This window comes from Rhinatrema bivittatum, chromosome 5 (genome assembly GCF_901001135.1).
Source record: "Rhinatrema bivittatum chromosome 5, aRhiBiv1.1, whole genome shotgun sequence".
NCBI lineage: Eukaryota > Metazoa > Chordata > Amphibia > Gymnophiona > Rhinatrematidae > Rhinatrema > Rhinatrema bivittatum.
Window position 1 is genome coordinate 51390078 of NC_042619.1, and position 22729 is coordinate 51412806.

A 22729-nucleotide genomic window follows, 5' to 3' on the forward strand; every position below is an offset into this window, starting at 1 on the left:
TTATCGTATTTATGCATCCGGTTATTTATGTACCGTCTCATAGTGATGTACCGCCACAGTTACTCACATATGCTGATTTAATCACTTTGCTACTCTATTACATTAATAGGCCAAAATGTAAATATTGCTCTGTACAATACCTCCCCTTTTCCAGTTCCAAGTTGATTTCCCTGATTTTTTGTAACTTTCTCACATCCTTTATTTGATTCACTGTATTTATTCACTGTATTTAAAGTTCAAGGTTCTTATTGAGAACATTGTTTTAAGTTATGTTATGCTTTACACACTCTGTTAATTGTAAACCGGGTTGATGTGATGCCTGTCATGAAACTCGGTATAACAAAAACAATAAATAAATAAATAAATAAATAAATGTAGCAGTGCCTCAAAGTTTTGTTCTCTGCCTCCATCTGCTGGTAGGGATGCATAAAACCCACTCATCTGGACTGATCCATGGTACTTCAGGAATTAAAATTAGCAGTTAAGAAACAATTTTCCTTTTTATAGTGTGATCTTCAGTGTGAGTATTCTGATCTCTTTTCAACAGGAGCAGTAGAAACATTTATTTTCTCTTGTATTCCTTTATTTCTCCAAGCTTATTCCACTGAGATTCAAAGAGATATTTTACAATGTTTCCATTTCATTATGTTTCTATCATGAAAATAATAGAAAGTCTGCATGAAAGTCTCATTGGGATTCCTACAAGTTTTATATTGCTTTAATTAGATCCGAATCCTGCAGATTCGTGTACCTTTTTGTGTTTGAATTGTTTGAGTCTGGTAATTGTCTTGCAGCAGACCTAGAAATATAGCATCTGTGATACAATTATATAGTGTAAAGTTTGGTTATGGAGTGCAAGAAACAAGGCAAGTTTTCATTGTATCCAAATAGAGTTGCAAAGAAAAGATATGGAATAGTATAAATTAACATGAGAGACTTCGGTTATGACGTGAACCGGGTCGGAAGCAGGAGAGGAGAGCTCCGGGTCCCATCTCTCCCTAACAGCACTGGGCTCCCTCCAAACGCGGCGATTTTCAAATTGAAGAAGCAAGTTAGGAATCCTTAGGCTTCAGAGAGCGGTAGCTCAAAAAACAGGCAAATTTTACCGGGCTGGGGTCAGGCGGAGCTTGAAGCGCTGCAGTTCGGAGCAGCAACCAATTCAAGATGGCGGCCGCGAGTTGTTCTCCCTCCACCTCACATTATCGGCCCCTCTCCAAATGCGGCGATTTAGAGATTTAAATTGCGCCTCGGACAGCCCTGCGACCTGGGAAGCGGTGGCCCTCACAACAATAACTGTGATTCCACTGGACTGCCAGCGAGTAACCCTAGCCATGATGTGGTCCGGAGCGGCAGAGACAATTTAAGATGGCGGCCGCACGTGGTCTCCTCGCCATCTCTCACTACCGGAGGATTTAAATTTTCAATCGGGTCTCAGAGGCGCTGGGTAGCTGGACCATTTACTCACTCTGCCTCATTTGTACGTACTGCTTTGGCCAGCCACCTCTCCAGGCCGTTCCCAGCTGTATAACACACTAACTGATGACAATGCAGATACAGGACTGGTGTCTGTGATAAAAGACTGCAACCTCTTATTTTTTTTTCTCTCTCTCACCCAGTATAGTTTTGTCTTGATATCCCTTGAGGACATAGCAGTTTCTGATCTTCTCATAGGCAGGTAACAAATACTGCTATTATTCCAGTCGTGCTGCGGGCTCCCAGTTCCCAATTAAAGCTTTTGTCCTGGGAGGTCACGTGCTGTGGTAAGTGAGGAAGACAAGTCTCGTCCTGGCTCCAGTCTCACCTCGCTAATTGCGAACCATCCCACTGTGCTACGGTCAGCATTTTATTTTCCAACTTTGCTGGGGACAAAACCTATGTCCCTGGTCCGTTCTCGCAGCAAGACACCTCTCCCGATGACGTCTAAGCCTGGGAAAAAGGATAAATAAAAATCGAGGGCTCCTGATCCCAAGATGGCGACTGCTACTAACAGTGAGTCTCCCTCCCCCTCGCTGCCGCTGGTGGTTTTCAGAGAGGCCCTCGACGAAAAGCGGACACTACTCACGGGTCAGATGGGGGAAGTTCGGGACACTTTAGCCGCATTACCTCCGCGGTTAGACGTCGCTGAAACGCGGATCTCAGCCTTAGAAGATACTGGGACCGTCACTGACACCAAAATGGCTGCCCATGATAAAGCCCTAAAGGATCTGCAAACAAAAGTTGACGATTTAGAAAATTGGGTGCGCCATGATAATCTCTGGTTTTTGGGCTTCCCTGAGGGTATTGAGGAGCGCTTGCTGTGTACGCTTTTGGAAACCTGGCTCCCAGATGTTTTAGCCCTGCCCCATCTTCAGGGAAAGTTGGTGGTGGAGCGAGCCCATCGGCTGGGGGTGAAGGCGCCATCCTCGGGCCGTCTGAGGCTTGTTATTGCCAAAATATTGAATTCGGCGCACAAAGCGGAGATCTGGTGGGCATCCCATTCCAAATCTGCGCTGCTGTATCAGTCACATTCCATTCGAATATTCCAGGACTTTTCAGCTTCTGTGTCTGAAGCGCGGAGGGGTTTCTCTGTGGTTTGCTCCTCTCTACATAACCGCGCCATCAAATTTGCTTTGATGTTCCCAGCTCGCCTGAAGATTTGGCATGAGGCTTGGGTCCATACCTTTTGAGTCTGCTGCGCAAGCCCAAGCCTTTGTGGATTCTCTTGCTACCTGATGGGACATTGCTAGGATTCTGGATATTCGAGCCCTAGCTTGGTTTATCAAAAGCCGTAGAAGCTGAAGAGGCTACCGGTTCTCACTTTGTTGCCAGAGCCGTATGGGGAAGATAATACCCCAGTATCGCGGACTGCCTTCGGTGACTGCCATGAGTTGGCTGAGGGCGGGAGAGGCAAATAATTAGGGCTGCTAGGAAAGAAGTTTACATTGGTTGGCCTGGTGGTTTCTATCTCGAGAGCCAATTCGGCTCCAAAGTGACTACATTGCTTTCTGATTATGTGAACTGCCTCTGGACAATTCATAAGTGACATTTCCTTGGGTTATGTAGTGGTTATAGTTAAGTTACAGGGGCAGTGGGAAGTTTCCATCTACGAGTTGGGGAGGGTTAAACCTGGAAGGGGACCTGATCCCCGGCTTAAGGGATAGGGGCATTGCCCCTTGATAAATGAGAGATGGGCGGAGGGGACCCGGATGCATTTTTCTCCGCACTTCCTTAAGGACGTTTGAGGGGGAGGTCACGTGATGCGGTGAGCCGGGCGAGACGCATTCGCCTGAGCTCCGGGAGCCGACCCCAGAAAACTAAAAAAACCACTTATTTTCCCTGGCCCCATGCAATTTTTAGACCCCTTAATACAAATAGTAATATGTGACATTTATTTAAAATTTCCTTTACTCTCAACAGTTCAAGGTGGAGTACAGTATAAAATCATAAAAATAGTCACATTAATAGAAATAAAACATATTGAAGAAACTACATCAGACACAGAGCAATAATACAATACAAATATATACTGATTTTGCAAGTTGCTTTGGTAACTGCATGTACTATTTGAAATCTCCACTTGCACACGACCATGTTGACATACCTTATATTGACGTAGCATGTGCCAACATCATATTTGTCTTGGGCTTCAAAGAGTTGCACCTGACTCATTTTTAGGTGGAATCCAGCCCTTGCCAACTAACTTTCTCAAATTTATGCTTCCTGTCTGTTGTGGAACTGCTTATTTCCAGGCTTCTTCTAGATTTCTTTGATAGGCAAGAGTCTATATCCTGGATCTCATCCAGAACAAGCTCTGGATCAGTCTGAGTGGGCAGTCGGGGAACAAAATACTCCTGAAATATAATATATTTTGAGTGAAAATTCAAAATATATTTCCAATGTTACTTGCATGTTTGATTTAAATGAGTTTGTCATGGTTGTTTTTATGGCCTATATATTTTGTTTTTAGATGGCAAATAAAACTATGAGCAATTTAAAAGATTACTTGGAGGCACAAATCTCAACAGTGCAAATATTGGGAGTTTGGCAGTTTATATGCACCTGCTTTCATGCAGAAAAATGAACACTTGAGAAGGATTTCATTTGCGCTTTTATGCATTCAGTAACTGTTTTTTCTAATTATCTTCTTTTTAGCAATACCTTAAAAGCAAATCTTAATTCTTGGTTTAGGAATTTTGATAGTAACAATCTCTTGTCCCAAGTATAATGAGTCTGTGTGGCTTTTTTTCTGCTTAGAACCTCCACAATTCACAGACAATACCATTGTAGCAGGAAAATCCATTCTGCTTCATCCTCAAGAACAAGCTACAAGAATTAGGATGGCAGCAGACCAGCAAAAACAGGTATAACATTTTTTTTTAATTTTCAGATGACTTAATAAATGTAGTTTTATGTAATAATCCCTTAATGAGACATACGCACATGTACATAACTAAATCTGTAAAATTTTCTTTCAAATGCCACTTGAAATAGTCTTTTTATGTCATTTATATAAACCTTTTGCTCTGGCAGACATGCTGTCCTCTTTCTTTAAGTCACCTTTACTTAAGTTATGTTCAGTATTAACCTTGGGGCACGTTCAGCATTTACCTTAAATTTACACGAGTCTGCAGAGAGCTATTGGTGGGTTAACTCTGCACAATAGTGCACATTTTAATGAAATTGTTTAATTTGCTTTGATAATACCTTTTGATCCAAGTAGAATAGTTGGTTTTCTAGTGGGGTGTTGGTTTTTTTTTGTTTTTTTTTTTAAGTGAGGGGAATTTCAGTGGAGTTGAGGCAAAATTCTATCACGTCAGAGAATGTCTTGTAAGATTGTTTTATGCACAACAATCCCATTAGCATCTATCGTTACCTGTGGTGCATGTAGATATGGTTGTGTTAGTGATTCTTGTGTTTGATATCTGGAGGCTATAGAGCAACAGAAGCAGCAACAGTTGGCCTTACTTCAGCAACTGGAACAGGAGAAGCTAAGGTTAGAAGCTGACTTTCTGAAGCTGCAGGCACAGCTGCAGGAAAATAAGAAAAAAGACCTGCAAGATCAGGTGCAGATGAACACACAGTGTACTCTGCATCAAAACGAGGAAATGGAACAGAAGGTAAGTGGATTTTTTAAAACTTTTTATTTATGCATTTTAAAAGTTACATTCAGGCATGCTTAAATGCATAATCAGCATTGCTATATCAGAAACAAAGGATAAGGCATTATACAAAAAAATATTCATAGCAAATGCCATATTGATATCATATAGGGGAGAGTTACATAGAGAAAAAAAAAATATATATAGTCATACATATTTAGTGATGCCACTTATCATGAACCAACAATTACCTTAATGTTAACAGATTTATTATGCAAACATCTTCCAGTTGAAAAGGATAATAAAAAAACAATTAGATCCTTACCACCTAACAAGACATTTGCAATGAAACCTCAACTGGAAGGTAGCCCCTCCAAGGCTAGTGTCATCTGATTCAAAAGCAAAAGTAACCTTTGAACCTGGGTTTCCTTAACATCAGGAAATGTACAGATCTTTTGCTCCAAGAAGGGAGACTTTCTAATACAAAAGAAAAGGCGTAAAGTCAGTTGTGAAACTGATATACAAGCAAAAACTGCTAACAGGTTAGCCCTATTTTGAACAGATACATCAGAATTTTCAAAGAAACCTGTTAAATCCAAAGAATCTTGTATATTAATACTATTGGGCAATTCATAGCAGCCATCTGAGTTTTAATACCAAAAACTAAATGGGATACATTTTAAAAGAAGTGTGCATCCATGTATGCCTGGTTCCCAGCGCGTGCACATGAACATGCTGATTTTACAACATGTGCGCGCCAGCGCACACACGTTATAAAATCTGGCTGCACGCACATGTGTGCTTACAATCTGCATGTGCAAGGTAGGGTTTAGGGCAGGGCTTCCCAAACCTGTTCTGGGGACCCCACAGCCAGTCGGGTTTTCAGGATATCCACAAAAAATACGCATGAGATGTATTTGCATGCCATAGAGACTCAGTTTATGCAAATGTATCTCATGCATATTCATTGTGGATATCCTGAAAACTCGACTGGCTGTGGGGTCCCCAGGACCAGCCAGAGCTGAAGTAAGTTGTGCACGCCGGCTGGCTGCCAGTGTGTGACTCATCAGAACAGCGTTCAATGGTGCTGCCCCACCCCTTTGAAGAGTCCCGGCACTTGTGCGCGTACCAGGGTTTATCCCAGGACAAGCAGGATGCTAGTCCTCACATATGGGTGACATCATTGATGGAGCCCTATTGCAGAAAACTTTCTGTCAAAATTTCTAGAAACTTTTGACTGGCCCTGTGAGGCCACTGAGCATGCCCAGCATGCCATGATATTCTCTGCCACAGGGTTCTCTCTTCAGTCTTTGTTTTTCTGTGCTGATCTAGGCATCGCGGAGCAGGAGCCTTTGTGAGTTTTCTCACAGTTTTTTGTCTGACTAAAAGTCACATTTCTCATTCATTTTCTCCTACATGGGATTTCTCAGGTTTCCACCGGCTGGTGAGTAATCGTTGTCTCGATTTTACTCTGAATAACATTTTTTCCTCTCACGTTTTCTCCTCATTTCATCGACGGCTGTTGACGTTAAAATGGCTACAGGATTTAAAAAATGTCCCATCTGTAATCGGACAATGTCCATTACAGACCCACACCTTGAGTGTGTGCTTTATTTAGAGGAAAAACACGACTTAACAACCTGCCCTAAATGTGCAGAAATGACTGCGAAGGGAAGAAAGGCCCACCAAGAAAAGATGGAGCATTTATTCCATCTACAACTTCTGCCATCTCCCTCTACAACTAAATTGTCTCTGGCCAGAGTCTCCAAACGCATAATTTTGAAAAAACGTCGTCCGGAAGGGTCGAGGGACCATCCATCGCCAACGTCATCGATAGCATCGACGAAGTCAGCGATCAAACACTGCTCGAAGCACAGTCATCGGCACCGACACCCATCGATACCAGAGGCGCTTCTCTCCCCGGAGGAATCGACCGCAAAACGGCCAAGAATCCAGGAAACACCGGTACCTCAGATGCCGGGGCCTTCACCCATGGAGACGCACCAATTGTCGAACCTCCACAGGCCTCTCTGGAAGGAACATAGGCACTTCCACTGCTACCACGTACAGCTGCTCTGCCTGCACTAGCTGTTATGCAGGAATTGTCTGATTTCATCCGTCAAGCGGTGCTCCAGGCCTTTAAAGGAACAGATGTCAATTCCGGCGCCTACACTGATGCCGACAACCCCGTCGGTGCCTGCACCGATGCCAGCACCACAGCCTAAGTCGATGCCAAGGCGACCATCGATACCAACGCCGATTCCATCGTCGATACCAGACCCGATGCCATCGATGCCGATGTCACCTGGGGCTCCAGGATATCCTGAATTTGCGCTATACCAGCTTCTCATGAAGAGATTTGATGAAGTAGTTTATGCTCTTCCACCCAAGCCGCGAGAAGAGATTCCTGGACAGATACCCCTCGATGATCTGCAGCCAGGTCCTTCAGGACTTCCCCATCCACCAAGACCTTCTCCGATATCTCCACATCAGGACGGTCCATACAATACTTGGGATGATGGGCATACAGACACTTCCTCTGAAGAATTTGTCAGGTCCTTCCCCTCCAGACCAAAGGTAGAAATCTCCACCGGAGGATTCATCCTTTACAAATTTTGTTCAGGATATGGCTGACACCATACCCTTCACCTTGGTAACTGAAGAAGATGCTAGACAGCAAACACTGGAGGTCCTCCAATTTGTGGACCCTCCAAAACAAGTATTAGCCATACCTGTCCATGAAGTCCTCCTAGACTTACAGCATCGACTCTGGGAGCACCCATGCTCAGTACCTGCTGTCAATAAAAGGATGGACACTACTTATTTGGTATAGTCTGTTCCTGGCTACCAAAAGGCACGGCTTCCACACCAATCGGTGGTTGTGGAATCCGCACAAAAGAAGTCAAAAAGGATAAGGCCGCATTCCTCCACTCCCCCAGGAAAGGATCATAGATTCCCTGGGGAGGAAAATTTATCAAGGAGCCATGTTAAATACCAGAATTTCATCTTATCAATTATACATGACTCAATATCAAAGAAATCTGTGGAAACAGATGCAAGAATTTTCAACATCATTACCACAGCAATATCAAGAAGCAGCCCAAGCAATCATTCACAAAGGGCTTGAAGCTGGTAAGCACGAAGTCCGAGCCGCTTATGATGGTTTTGAAACAGCCTCCAGAGTAGCGGCCCTCTAGGTATAAGTGCGAGAAGTTGGGCATGGCTTCAGACCTCAGGCCTGAAGTCCAGGAAAAATTAGTTGACTTACATGTCTTGGTGACAACCTTTTTGGTTCCAAAGTACAAGATGCGGTAGCACAATTAAAAGAACACACAGAAACCCTGTGCCAACTTTCGTTAATTCCGCAGGATTCTGCTGCCCAGTCATCTCGTCGGCCTCCAAGAAAAGAATCTAGACGACCCTTCTATCGACAGATGCGTTATTACCCTCCAGCATCAAGGGGCATATCTTCTAGGCCGCAGCAAAGAGCTCAGCCCAGACAACCTAGGGCAGCTAGGCCTCAACCTCCGCCCCAGACGGGACCGGCTGCAGGCTTTTGAGGCTATTCCCAGAGACCAAAGCCATCTCTTCAACCCTCAACCAGATCTACCGGTAGGAGGCCGAGTATCCTCCTCCTACAACCATTGGATACAAATAACAACAGACCAATGGGTACTCGCAATAATATCTCGAGGTTACCAACTCAATTTCTCTCAACTCCAAGAGATTCTCCTCCGAGTCCTCTTCCTCTAAGCGAAAATCACATAATCCAATTACAAGTAGAATTATCCACCCTTCTGAGAGCCAGAGCTGTAGAGCCGGTGCCCCGGACTCAGCAGGGCAGAGGATTCTATTCCCGCTATTTCCTCATTCCAAAGAAAACCGGAGGCCTACATCCCATCCTAGACCTCAGAAATCTCAACAAATTTCTGAAGAATGAAAAGTTCAGGATGGTCTCTCTAGGCACCATGCTTCCACTTCTTCAAACAGGAGATTGGCTTTGTTCTCTGGATCTTCAAGACGCTTACGCTCACATTCCAATATTCCCTCCTCATCGCAAGTATCTGTGCTTCATGGTGGGTCATCAACATTTCCAGTACAGAGTACTACCATTCGGACTTGCCTCTGCTCCCAGAGTATTCACCAAATGTCTGTCAGTAGTAGCAGCACACTTGCACAAGGAAAGTGTCCATGTCTTTCCCTATTTAGACGACTGGCTCATCAGAAGTCAATCTCAACAAGGGGCTCTGGCTTCTCTCAGTCGAACAATTACTCTACTTCACTCCATGGGCTTTCTCATCAATTATCAAAAGTCCTACCTCATTCCGTCTCACCTGCTTCAATTCATAGGAGCATAATTGAACACCATACTTTCAAAAGCTTTTCTACCCGGGGATCGGGCAGACACACTTTCCCTACTGACAAACTCGCTTCACTCAAAAGAAACAAGCAACAGCTCATCAGTTTCTAATCTTACTAGGCCACATGGCCATCACAGTTCATGTCACTCCTATGGCAAGGTTAGCCATGCGGGTAACTCAATGGACTTTAAGATCACAATGGATCCAAGCCATTCAACCACTGTCCTCTCCAATTCAAGTAACCCACCAGCTACGTTAATCTTTACTTTGGTGGGCGAACAGGGACAACTTACGCAAGGGCCTACCCTTCCAACAACCAGTCCTGCAGATAACTTTAACTACAGATGCATCCACCTTGGGTTGGGGAGCTCACATAAACAATCTCCAAACCCAAGGTACTTGGACAAAACTCGAAGCAACATTTCAAATCAATTTCCTGGAACTTCGAGCTATACGTTATGCACTGTATGCGTACAAGGACTGCTTTTCACACAAGACTGTTCTGATCCAAACGGACAACACAGTAGCCATGTGGTACATCAACAAACAGGGAGGTACGGACTCGTATCTCCTCTGTCAAGAAGCTGTACAGATTTGGGACTGGGCACTGACACACTCGATGTTTCTACGGGTCACTTATCTGGTAGGCATTCACAACATAGTGGCAGATCGACTCAGTCGCCAGTTCCAACCACACGAATGGTCCCTGGATCCCTTAGTAGCGACCAGGATATTTCAACGTTGGAGACAACCAACAATAGACCTCTTTACGTCACGCCTGAATCACAAAGTGGACAAATTCTGCGCTCTATACAGACAGAATCACCAACTAGCCAAGGACGCCTTTGCTCGCCCTTGGAACTCAGGCCTTCAATACACGTATCCTCCAATACCGCTCATAACCAAAACTCTAGTGAAGCTACAACAGGACAAGGGGTCCATGATACTCATAGCCCTGTATTGGCCTTGACAAGTATGGTTTCCCACACTTCTAGACCTCTCGATCAGAGAACCAATTCGCCTGGGTGTAGCTCCCACTCTCATAACTCAGGATCAGGGTCGGTTGTGCCATCCCAACCTTCAATCCCTATCCCTGACAGCATGGATGTTGAAAGCTTGATTTTACAACCACTCAATCTTTCAACCAATGTATCTCAAGTGCTTATAGCTTCACGTAAACCTTCAACACTAAAGAATTATTCTTCAAAATGGAAAAGGTTTGCCTTGTTGTGCATGCAAAAGAGTATTGACCCTTTCTCCTGCCCCACAACTTCTCCACTAGACTACTTATGCCATCTTTCAGATTCTGGGCTCCAGACATCACCTATAAAAGTACATTTAAGTGCAATCTCAGCTTACCATAACAAGATGGGAGATGCACCAGTATCCATACATCCTCTTGTCAGTCAATTTATGAGAGGTTTAACTCAACTTAAACCACCAATTCGGCCACCAGTCACAGAATGGGACCTGAATCTGGTCTTAACAAGACTCATGCGGTCTCCTTTCGAACCCATGAATTCCTGTGATGTTAAATTTCTCACATGGAAGACTATCTTCCTCATAGCCATTAATCGGCTAGAAGGGTTAGTGAGTTACAAGCACTTGTCACGTACTCACCCTATACAAATTCCTACATGACAGAGTGGTTCTCCATACACATCCAAATTCCTCCCAAGGTAGTTACGGAATTCCACTTGAACCAATCCATAGTTTTACCCACATTCTTTCCAAGGCCTCATTCTCACCAAGGGGAACGGGCCTTACATACCTTGGACTGTAAGCATGCGCTAGCATTTTACTTAGACCGCACTGCAGTCCACAGGAAATTCACTCAACTCTTTGTATCTTATGATCCAAACAAACCGGGTAAAGCAGTGGGTTAAACATACTCTATCCAATTGGCTAGCAGATTGCATACAGTTCTGCTATGAAAAAGCAGGCCTTCCTCTCCAAGGGCGAGTAAAGGCGCATTCAGTAACAGCAATGTCAACCTCAGTAGCACACTATCGGTCAGTGCCAATTCTTGACATATGTAAAGCAGCAACTCTCTTCACACCTTTGCAGCTCATTACTGTATGGACAAAGAAGGATGACAAGATTCAGCTTACGGACAATCTGTCTTAAAGAACTTGTTTCCAGTCTAATCCCAACTCCTTCTACATCCAATCTGCTGTGATTTTCGGCTGCCTCATTTTCACCAACAATACTTCAGTGTTGCTTCATTACAAAATGACTCAGCCTCTAGCTTGCTAATCACCCATATGTGAGGACTAGCATCCTGCTTGTCCTGGGATAAAGCAAAATTGCTTACCTTGTAATAGGTGTTATCCCAGGACAGCAGGATGTAGTCCTCACGAAACCCACCCGCCACCCTGTGGAGTTGGGTCCGATACGTTTTATTATTTTATTTTTTGCTAAAGCTTATTGCTACTTACGAGACTGAAGAGAGACCCCTGTGGCAGAGAATATCATGGCATGCTGGGCATGCTCAGTGGCCACACAGGGCCAGTCAAAAGTTTCTAGAAACTTTGACAGAGAGTTTTCCGCAATAGGGCTCCATCAATGATGTCGCCCATATGTGAGGACTACATCCTGCTGTCCTGGCATAACACCTATTACAAGGTAAGCAATTTTGCTTTATGTGCGTTGCTGGGTCTCTTTGAAAATTTGCGCGGCGCATGCAAGGCCCGGCCATGCGCGTAAACCCCCAGGATTACGCGTGCAGGCCCTTTAAAATCCAGCTTAATATGCTTTAATATCAGGTATTGCTCTTTGGAGGACCCTGAGAAAATCCAAATAGAATTTGTTCAGCATCTCAAAGGAAGCATGAAAAATTCAAATAACGCAAATTAAAAAGTTTTAACTGATTTCCAACGTTTTGAGTTTTCTTATTAAGTAACTTATTCTCCTGAAATAAAGAAACATTTATATCAGAAATAGCTGTACATTGAGTTTTAAGGAAATCTAGTTGAACCTTGTACTCTGAAAGTTGATTAACTGGAGTTGAGAACTACTACCCAGGGATCCCCAAACTAAATCTAATCTTGAGCACAAAGCTGATCCAATTTAGTAATGCCAGTCCACAGCACATCAAAGGTAGTAGCTGGTTTAGATGGCAAAACTTCTCTTGGGGTAGAAGTCAATAAAGCATCCACCCCTTGGACCTTCCATCCAGGAAGGCGATGTGCCAATTCCCGAGGGTCCCGATACAGCAACCCTTGGGGCAAAAGGTTGGGCTTTCAGGGCTAAAAGAGACCGAAGCCTCATCGAACGGAGCTGGCAGCCCTGAGTTCAGCATAGCCCAAAACCTGACTGGAAAATTGGAAGGCATCCAGAGTTAATTTTGTAGAGGAGGAGGGAGTTACCTTGATGTGGATGGCTGTGACTTCAGGGATCCTTTACTCTTCTTACCCATTGATAGGATGCCCAAAAAAATAGGGTTGAAGGAGAGATGAAAAATGGGCCAAAGGGACATGCCTTCTGGCATGTAGGCTTCAGTGCGGTACACTGCTGCATGCCACAGAGAGATCTTCCCTGACGAGATCAGTCGGGGGGTGGCATTTCAATAGGACAAGTCCCCAATAGCAGTGGGCTGATGTCTGGGCTCCTCACACAGACTCTCTCTCCTCAAGTAGATTTTTTGCTTTTTAAGATATCTAAATTTATTTAAAAAAATGCCAGATTAGGAAGTAAATGGCAGAACATTTCATTTTTTTTTATATGGCACTTTTCACCATAATTACAGTCTGTCCTCATATTTACTCTAAGGCTGGAGGCCAGATATGCTTTCTTAGTCTTGTGGTCTCATGGCCCTTATGATTTTATATTAATGCTGACAGGCTTTTCAAGCAGGATGTTTACATTTAAACAAAATGGGTTAATGATGATAAAAACACAAGGGCCTCAGAATATATCCCTTGCTGATGTTGTCTAAGTTTGGTCTTATAGCTGTAGTGTGCTCTATATATGGTACATATCTAGGAACTTTTCAGTTCTGCTCTCCCTTAGATTGGTTTAATGGGGGAAATGGTTGTACAGACTCTCTTCCTCCTCCCCATAACTGTATTCTTACTATATATTATCTATCAGATAACAGGATTGTTACCAAGCTTTGGTAGCTTTGGCTTGATTTTCTGACTTTGTTTTTTTGTACTCTCTATTCTTCTCTTAGTTTGTTTCATTTCTATCTCTTTCCTTTGGCAGCAGTTACTTTAATATTCTCTTCCTTCTTTTTCTCTTCTCTCCTCTTCCTATTCATCCTACTTGCTCTGCTTTCACAATTCTTTTCTTTCCCCGTCCCCTTCTTTTTACATTATCACCCTGGATTTCCCCCTTCAATCCTGGATCCTCTCCTTCTCCATCTCCTGCCATCCCCAGTCTTTATTTTCACCCTTTTCTCTCCCCTCCCATAATTCAACTCTTTCCTGCTTTCCCATTTTTTCTCTTTCCCCGCACTTGCTGTCCCCCCAACTCTTGCTCACTCTGACTGTTCCCTCTTACTCCCCCTCACATTCGAGTCTTCTCTCACTGACAGCACCACTCACTCATTTAAACATACACAGTTTCTCTTTTCCTCTCCTTTACCAGGATCCATACAGGACAGGAGAGGAAGACTATTTCCCCGCCTCTCACTGCTGATTGGTTCTGTTTATCACAATGAACCAAATCAGAGGTGGAAGATGTAAATTAGCAGCAGACTTTCTTCCTGCCTTGGAATCCGTCCTACAGGCTGATACAATAAGAATTCCAGGAGAGCGGGCACTCTGTGTTGAGCTCCCACTCTCCCAATGCGCACCCAGCCACCTCTCCTGGGCGTGCGATTCTTTATTTAAATGAGGGATCATGCTAATAAGGAGGCGCTAGGGACAATAGCACGTCCCTAGCGCCTCCTTTTTTTTTAGTGTCAGCAGGTCCCGACAATCGACGCTCTATTTTACTGGTGTCTGTTTCCAAACCCGCTGACAGCCACAGGTTAGGAAATGGATGCCGGTAAAACTGAGCGTCTGTTTTTCTAACCCACTGACTGGCAGGCAAATTTTTTTTTTTGGTTAGGATATTAAATCAGAGGGTGTATAGAAAAGAAGTGTACACTTTTTTTGGGTTGCTCAGAATTTAATACCTGCTCTTGGGCAGGTGTTAATTTCTGAGAGTAAAATGTGTGGCTTGGCTGCACATTTTACTTTCAGTATCTTGGTAACTAACTAATAGGCTCATCAACATGCATTTGCATGTGATGAGCACTATTAGTTTTCAGGGGGGGGGAGGTTTGGCTGGCCGCGTGTTTTTGACACGCTAAACCCCTTATAATTTAAGAGGTAAAAGACGCATGTCAAAAATGCACGGCTTGCTAGTGACTGTCAGCTTAATGCACAGATGGAGAAATGAAGCAGCTTGGCTTCAAAGAGATGGTGATTTCTAGGACCCGGAGATCCTGGGTGTCTGCTCAGAGAAAGGGCTCTAAACCTGGAGTCGCTGGGTCAAATCGTGAGAGTTTCTAGGTATGTCTATGTATAATACAACTTGCATGTGGAAGATGTAAGAGCTTAGAGATACCTATGTATTCAAGATAAACTCATGGTCCTCTTACACCTTCCACACGCAAGTTGTAGGGAATGCCAGTCATGATATGAGCTAATTAAAAGGTAACCATTGAAGCTGAAGGGAAGGGATGTGTTACAATTTATTTTTTTTTAACTAACTGGGGCTCACATCAATGATACATCTGTTAACAAAATGTTAGAGACCTTTCTGCCATCCAACCTCCATTTCTAAAACTGAACACCTCCTCCATCTGGTATATATGGTTGTGTCGAAAGAGGGGTGTATGCACTGTAATTTGTTGTTTTGCCTTGGGCCTTGTGTTCCCCAGAGAAAACTCCATTTCCTTTGAGCTAGCCTACAAATGGTGTTTGACCTTTTCACTGCAGTTCAAACAGAGGCTTGGGATGCTGACTTTCTCCTGTTTGGACAGCATAATCTCCCAGTATCCTTGATAAACTGAAAGACTAACATCCTGCAGTACTATTGGCCAGAAAATGATTACTGATCAGAAAAATATTGGTTACAGAGCTATTAGTACTTTGTCTGAAATCAGGGTATAAAGAACTAGTCCTGAAGTTGCTAAAATTGTCTAGTCTCAGCTGTGAGAACAGAGACCCTTGCTGAAGCCTTGTTTAGTTTATGTGGACAGCCTTTTTCCTTACTTCACCCAGGCACTGGAAAAGTACAGTGGAACATGTTTTTTATCTGTTCCTGTTTGCAAATTAAACCCTTTCTCCGCTCATTCGGGGGAATGAGTTTAGAGTTAGTTCAAATTGGTTTGTTTCAAAGTTTGTTAGGATTGGGTACTGATCAAAACTGAAGAGTAAGGGGTGGCACACCAGATTATAAGGCGGTGCCTGTCAAACTTTCTCTGTCTCCATCTGCTGGAAGGGAGGCAAAACCCAGGTATCTGGACTGATCCATGGTACTACAGGAAAGAAAATTAGCAGGTAAGAACCTTTTCACATGTCATCTGATAGTGATCTGGCAGTGTAGTGACTGAGACATCGTATATACAAAGAGATGAGGATACAGATGTGGTAATATGCTACAGTGGCATCACAAATAATTAAACTTGAGTCTTCACGAGCCACCAACAGGTCAACGTTTCAGGTCAGAATACAGTGAATATTCATTAGATAATATGGTCTGTGAGTGAGATTAATTTGCATATTGTGGTTATCCTGAAAACCAGATCTGTTGACTCACAAGGACTGAAATGTGCAAAACGTCAGTAAACCATCTTTAGTCCCAAAGTCCCAAATCAAAGAATGTCAAGCAGTATTTGAATTATCAAGAAGGCTCCTCACTCAGTAAAAATGTTGCTAGTGGTAATTTGACAGTTGCTTGGTTTTGATTGTAAATATTATTACCCATATCATAAGGCTTGGGGGTAATTGCATGGAGCACATATACTACCATAAGCTTGCAGGGCAGACTGTATGGGCCATCTGGTTCATCTTTGCTATGTTTAAGTGATGTAAGGTTAATCTATTAAAAAAATAAATAAATCTGTTCTTCCCATCTGACAACTGGTCTATCTTGGTAGTTCATTTTAGCAATTGCTTTTTTCATCTGCAATCATCTTTAAGAAGTCATCTTCATAAAAATGTATTTCTTTCTTGTTAGAATGAAATTGCTATAGATCCAGAGATTAAATTAAAAGAAGATGACCATTTACAGATGATTCATAATTATCAACAACGTCTTCTGCAGCAAAACAGGTACTGTCCAAAGATGTTTGCCTTCACATTGAATGGATAATGCATATTTATACAGAGGTGGTAGTATACACAACATAATGCTCGTTTTACATTCTTGTTTCAAAGAGTTGCAAACTTTTTTGTGTTTGAGCTTAGGGATATTAAATAATTTTGAGAGTGGCAAGATAAAGATGAGAGAGGATCAATCAAGCTTAAATAGATGAGTCCTAGTTTTAGTTTAGATGAGAGGGCTGTTCCTTTAGTTTATTGTTGGAGTCCCTGGCGTCTGAAAATTGTAGGTTCATTTCCTGAGATGTGCTGGTTGGAAAAGCAGGTACAGTACTGTGGAGCACTTCAAGACGAGAACCCTTACAGGGTTTCTCAACATCACACTTTTAGGGTGTGATGCTATGGCAAAGTGCTGTCCTCACTCCAACGGTTCCCAAACACAGGATTGACTTTCTCTGCCAGATCCACTCTGCAGGACTTTGCTTTCTCCTTGTTGGGTTGGTTCTGGGGTCTCTCTTGAGACACAATTAAGTCTCTTGCTTAAACACATTTGAGGTTTAGGCTTCCAAACTGAGTCCTGCCTCCACTCACCTCCTTTGTGTACACTTGAAGACTTAAGACTGTCAAGTTGGCTTGTATCCCTGGGCCTCCTCTCAAGCCCAGATTCTCCTATCCAGAAGATTGTTCATTCAGACAATGTTCCTTACTCCTTTCTTTATTCCCAGATATAACTGGTAGGGTCTCTTATATGTAACACATCTGCCCCTGCAAAGTTCAGGCAGCTTCTAGAGTTCCCCCCTTCAGCTCAGCATCCTCAAACTCTCCTATATTAAGTCTATCATCACACAGCCTGTTCTTTCCAGTCATGGCTGCAGTTTTATGCCCAAAACCCAAACAAGGTCACTTACAGTTTGTAGAGCTCTCATTCCATTGCTTTTTGTCACATCCTTTAGAGCAGCATGACACTACATTTTGTAATCCTCTCATCTTCAAACAATTATAAATCCATTATGAAAACCATTAGGACAACTTGTAACTCCCAGTCTCTTTGGAGTTTACAGCCTCTCTACCATTGACTGCAGTCAGCTCCCTTTTCTACCTCTGAGTCGACACACCCCACTCTTCAATTTTACTTCCCCTTCATCCAGGCAAACCAGTCCACACCTGTGGGTTGTGCAGTCTCCACTGCAGGTGGAGACTGCGAACAGCTTGCTAACATCCCTCTCATATAGCTCATCAGACATCAGCCAGCCAGTACTTCTCTGTTTCCAGCAGATGGTGGACATGCATCCTTGCTTGTGGACTTTGGCCTGCCAGGATTGAACAGGCTGTTCCGACCTCCTGTGGTGATAGCATTTGCTTACTGCCTCAGTTGAGTGTCTGATATATTAGGACAGGAGTGAGGTGAAGGCTGGTGCTTTAGCTCTCCTCCTGACAGAGGGAGAGTGCAGTAGAATAAAGGAGCCTTTGGCTCAGCCCAGTTAATTTGTCTCTTCCTCTCCTCTCTGTTTTGTCCTCCTCTCCCCTGCCTGCTCCTCGCCCAAGTTTTCTCTGGCATTTGGAAGTTTGTGTAGCTAATAAAGTTTATTAAAAAGAAAACCAAAAAACTGTCTGCAGAGATAGCAGCAGTGATCAATCACTAAAGGGGGGGCAGGAGTTAGAGGCTATGTCAGGCTGCATTGCAAGCAGGGGCCAAAGCACTAATTTTGCAGCTGACCATAGCAGTGTGAAACAGTGTGGCAGGTGCCATTTTGAGCTTGTAGCACTGCTGCTGAGGTGCACACAGGGAAGAGATAGTGTCGGGAGAGCAGCGTGGGAAAAATTTGGATATTGCTCTGCCTGTCATATGTGGGTATTAGCCCCAGAGGATCGCTAAGCATTTGTCAGAGTGTGGAGGCTCAAATGGATGTTTCTGCGAGGGAATTTGTCACTGCAGGGACTTCAGGACCTCCAACTTCACAGGAGGGAAGTGTGGCAACAGATCCTCCTGGGTGGGGGTGGTGAGTCTTCCCCACTGCCACTCCTGCCAATTCCCACAGGGGTGAGCTCGGAAAGGGCTTTACCTACTTAGGAAATGGATCTTTCCCTGTACGTACCAGGATCAGTCCAGACTGCTGGTTATGCCTCCCCTCCAGCAGATGGAGTCAGAGAAAAGCTGAAAAGCACCCCCTAGATATACCGGTGTGCCACCTGTGATCCCGCAGTATTTTCTCTGACTCCAGCAGATTGAGAGGCATAACCTGCGGTCCTGGTCTGGCTTAAATTTCTTCTGGGAATTTCCAGGTTTCTTCTACTTAAGATTTCACGTTAGGTTGGGTAGTCAACTTTGCGAAGAGCCGGCTAGAACAGACTCAACAGTTGGAGTTCTTGGGCGCCCGATTTGATACTTTGGTGGGCAAGGTGTTCCTGCCACATCAACGAATGGTCAATCTCATGAGACAGGTGCAGAACCTGGTGGATCTCCCGTTACCTATTTACAGGTCATTGGACATATGGTATCTACTCTGGAGATGGTACCGTGGGCCTTTGCGCATATTCGGCCTTTACAAAGAGCGCTTCTTTCTCGTTGGGATCCCAGGTCCGAGGATTACGACATGGTGTTACCATTGCTGGAGCTGGCCCGTTCCAGCCTCGCTTGGTGGTTAACCCCGGACCATCTTCTGCAAGGGGTGGACTTAGAACCTCCATCTTGGATAGTCGTGACGACGGATGCCAGTCTGTCAGGCTGGGGGGTGGTGTGTCAGTCCCGAGCGGTGCAGGGGACATGGTCTCCTCGCCAGGCCACTTGGTCCATCAATCGTTTGGAGACCAGAACAGTACATCTGGTTTTGCGTCACCTCCTCCCGATGGTACACGGTCGAGCGGTGCGAGTCCTATCGGACACCGTGACCACAGTGGCATATATAAATCGGCAAGGAGGCACAAGAAGTCGTTCGGTGACGGCCGAGGCGTCATTGTTGATGGCCTGGGCGGAACGTCATTTATCCCGCATAGCGGCCACCCATATTGCAGGCGTGGACAATGTTCAGGCAGATTATCTCAGTCGGCAACACCTAGACCCAGGAGAGTGGGAGCTGTCGGCCGAGGCGATGTACCTCATAACCCAGCATTGTGGGGGTTCCGCACTTGGACTTGATGGCGACTCGGCTAAATGCAAAGGCGGTGCGTTTCTTCAGCCGGAGGCGAGAGCACGGCTCGGAAGGAGTGGATGCGCTTGTGCTTCCGTGGCCTCTTCACGTCGTCCTCTATGTGTTTCCTCCGTGGCCCCTAGTGGGAAAGGTGTTAAGGCACATAGAATCCCATCGGGGTCTGGTGATTCTCGTGGCTCCGGAGTGGCCAAGTCATCCGTGGTTTGCGGATCTCGTCAATCTGGCGGTGGACGGACCATTGTGGCTAGGACATCTTCCGAATTTCCTTCGACAGGGTCCGATATTTTTCGATCTGGCAGATCGCTTTTGTCTGGTGGCTTGGCTTATGAGCGGAGGCAGTTGAGGAAGAAAGGTTATCCAGAAGCGGTCATTTCCACTCTCCTTCGGGCGCGCAGATCTTCGACTACGCTTACTTATGCTAGAGTATGGAAGGTCTTTGACTCATGGTGTGGTGACTTAAAGATTTTGCCACGAAAGTCTTCTGTAGGGCATATCCTTACGTTTTTGCAGGATGGTTTGAAGAAGGGTTTGGCCTACAGTTTGCTTAGAGTTCAGGTGGCAGCTCTGGGTTGCTTGAGAGGTAAGGTTGAAGGTTCCTTTCTTGCGTGTCACCCGGATGTTGCTCGTTTTTTGCGTGGAGTTAGGAACTTGCATCCTCCTGTGAGGGGCCCCGTGTCCTTCCTGGCACTTGAACTTGGTGCTCCGTGGTCTATGCGCGGCCCCTTTTGAGCTTATTAAGAGGGCCTTCTTGAAGGATTTAACTCTCAAGACGGTATTCCTAGTGGTCATTTCGTCAGCGCGACATGTTTCGGAGCTGCAGGCTCTTTCTTGCAGGGAACCGTTCTTGCGTATTTCTGAGTCGGGACGTTGCGCACAGTTCCTTCCTTCTTGCCTAAGGTGGTGTCGGCTTTTCATGTCAATCAGACGGTGGAATTGCCTTCCTTTTCGGAGGAGGCGCTTCAGTCTTCTCTAGGTCGGGACCTGAGGCGTTTGGATGTCCGTTGTGTACTCCTGAGGTATTTGGAGGTGACTGAGTTTCGGAGGTTGGATCACCTGTTTGTGTTGTGGAATGGCCCCAAGAAGGGTCTTCAGGCATCCAAGACAACTATTGCTCGATGGTTGAAGACCGCAGTCGCGTCCACATACATTGGTTGTGGTAAGGCTGTTCCTGATGGGCTGAAGGCTCACTCTCTACGTTCTCAGGCGACTACGTGGGCGGAAAGCCAGTTTGTGTCTTGCCAGGAGATTTGCAGGGCGGCCACTTGGAAATCCTTGCATATGTTTGCAAGACATTATCGCTTGGATGTTCGTGGTCTGTCAACTGAGTCCTTTGGGAGCAGCGTAATTCGAGCGGGACTCTCGGGGGTCCCACCCCATTTAAGGCGGCTCGGGTACATCCCAACAGCCTGGACTGATCCTGGTACGTACAGGGAAAGGAAAATTTAGTTTCTTACCTGATAATTTTCGTTCCTGTAGTACCAAGGATCAGTCCAGACGCCTGCCCAAGTCATTTTTATGAGAGTCCGCTCGTGTTCCTATCGGTTCGTTCTGTTGCAGTGATCTACCCTTACAGGTTATAATTACAAGCGTTGATGCCGATTAAACGGTAAGTTGTTTTGAGGTTTGTTTCTAGTTTAATATATAGGATGACAGTGTTGTTTTCTGTCTTTCAAAAATGTTACTACTTGATCTGGTCAGTGGTTTGAAAAAAAAAAAAAAGGGGGTTGTCGGAAGTGATTAGTTAGTTCCTTCTGCTTTGATATCACATATACTGAGGGATCGCAGGTGGCACACCGGTATATCTAGGGGGTGCTTTTCAGCTTTTCTCTGACTCCATCTGCTGGAGGAGAGGCATAACCAGCAGTCTGGACTGATCCTTGGTACTACAGGAATGAAAATTATCCGGTAAGAAACTAATTTTCCTTTCCACTCTGTCATGGACGGAGTATTTTTAAAGGCCTGCAGGCTTTTTGTAAGGGGCAGGAAGGGTCCTGGGTAGAGTCTCGGGATTGCCCACATCAGCAGTCTCCTCCCTTAGTATCTTGGAAGCTTTCAAAAGAGGCCTCGTGCCCTCCCAGTTAGACAAAGCAGAGGGAAGGGACAGCGTGCTGGGGGAGAAGATGACGCAGATCCTTCAGGAAACTCCTGGGAAAAGTCAGGATCCTCAATGAGGGATCCCAACAAGGCATTTTTGGAGAAGGGGGAAATTCCCCCAGATACAGAGCCACACAGGACAATACTTTGCTTCTTTCACAGGACGAGATGTTGGGTTTGATTTTTCAGACTCTGAAGGCCCTTGGTTGTGAGGAGGCCTTGCCAGCAGTGGCTCAGGATCCGAAGAAGAATTCTATGATGGTTAGTTTGCAAAAGGCATCCTGTTTTTTTCCCTCTGCAAGAGGCTATGCAAGAATTGATCGATTTGGAATGGAGCTCTCCTCAGGCTAATTTTAAAGGGGGCCACTCATTAGCGGGTTTGTACCCTATGGATCCTAAAGCTAGGGAACAGCTCCGGTTTCCCAAGGTGGACGACCTGGTCTGCGCGGTGACAACACATACCACCATTCTGGTGGAAAGAGGTGCAGCATTAAAAGATGCACAGGATCGTAAGATTGAGGCAATTTTGAAACAGGCCTTTGAGGCGGTGACCATGAATCTCCAAATCTGTGCTTGCTGTTGTATGGTGACCAGGGCCGGATTACAGTTAGCTCAGGAGGTTTTGGGCGAGAATGGCCTGTATCCAGAATTGGGAGCTGCGTTCTTGCCAGATGCAGGTTATGATTTGGCGCATACGGCTGCCCTTTAAGGGGAACTTATTGTTTGGGGTGGAATTGGAGAAGCTGGTGGATCGATGGGGAGAATCCAAATTTCCTCGGTTACCAGAGGAC

At 44.9% G+C, this 22729-nt stretch overlaps 1 protein-coding gene across 4 annotated transcripts in view; it reads left to right on the top strand.

The window, feature by feature from the left end:
- CEP295 (centrosomal protein 295) overlaps positions 1 to 22729 on the top strand; it is a 212246-nt gene that overhangs the window by 93037 nt on the left and 96480 nt on the right. For all 4 annotated transcript variants that reach the window (XM_029602323.1, XM_029602320.1, XM_029602321.1 and 1 more), the window contains exons 11-13: positions 4234 to 4340; positions 4908 to 5096; positions 16613 to 16707. In XM_029602323.1, coding sequence (XP_029458183.1) covers positions 4234 to 4340; positions 4908 to 5096; positions 16613 to 16707 — 391 coding nt within the window. The remainder of the gene's footprint in view (positions 1 to 4233; positions 4341 to 4907; positions 5097 to 16612; positions 16708 to 22729) is intronic.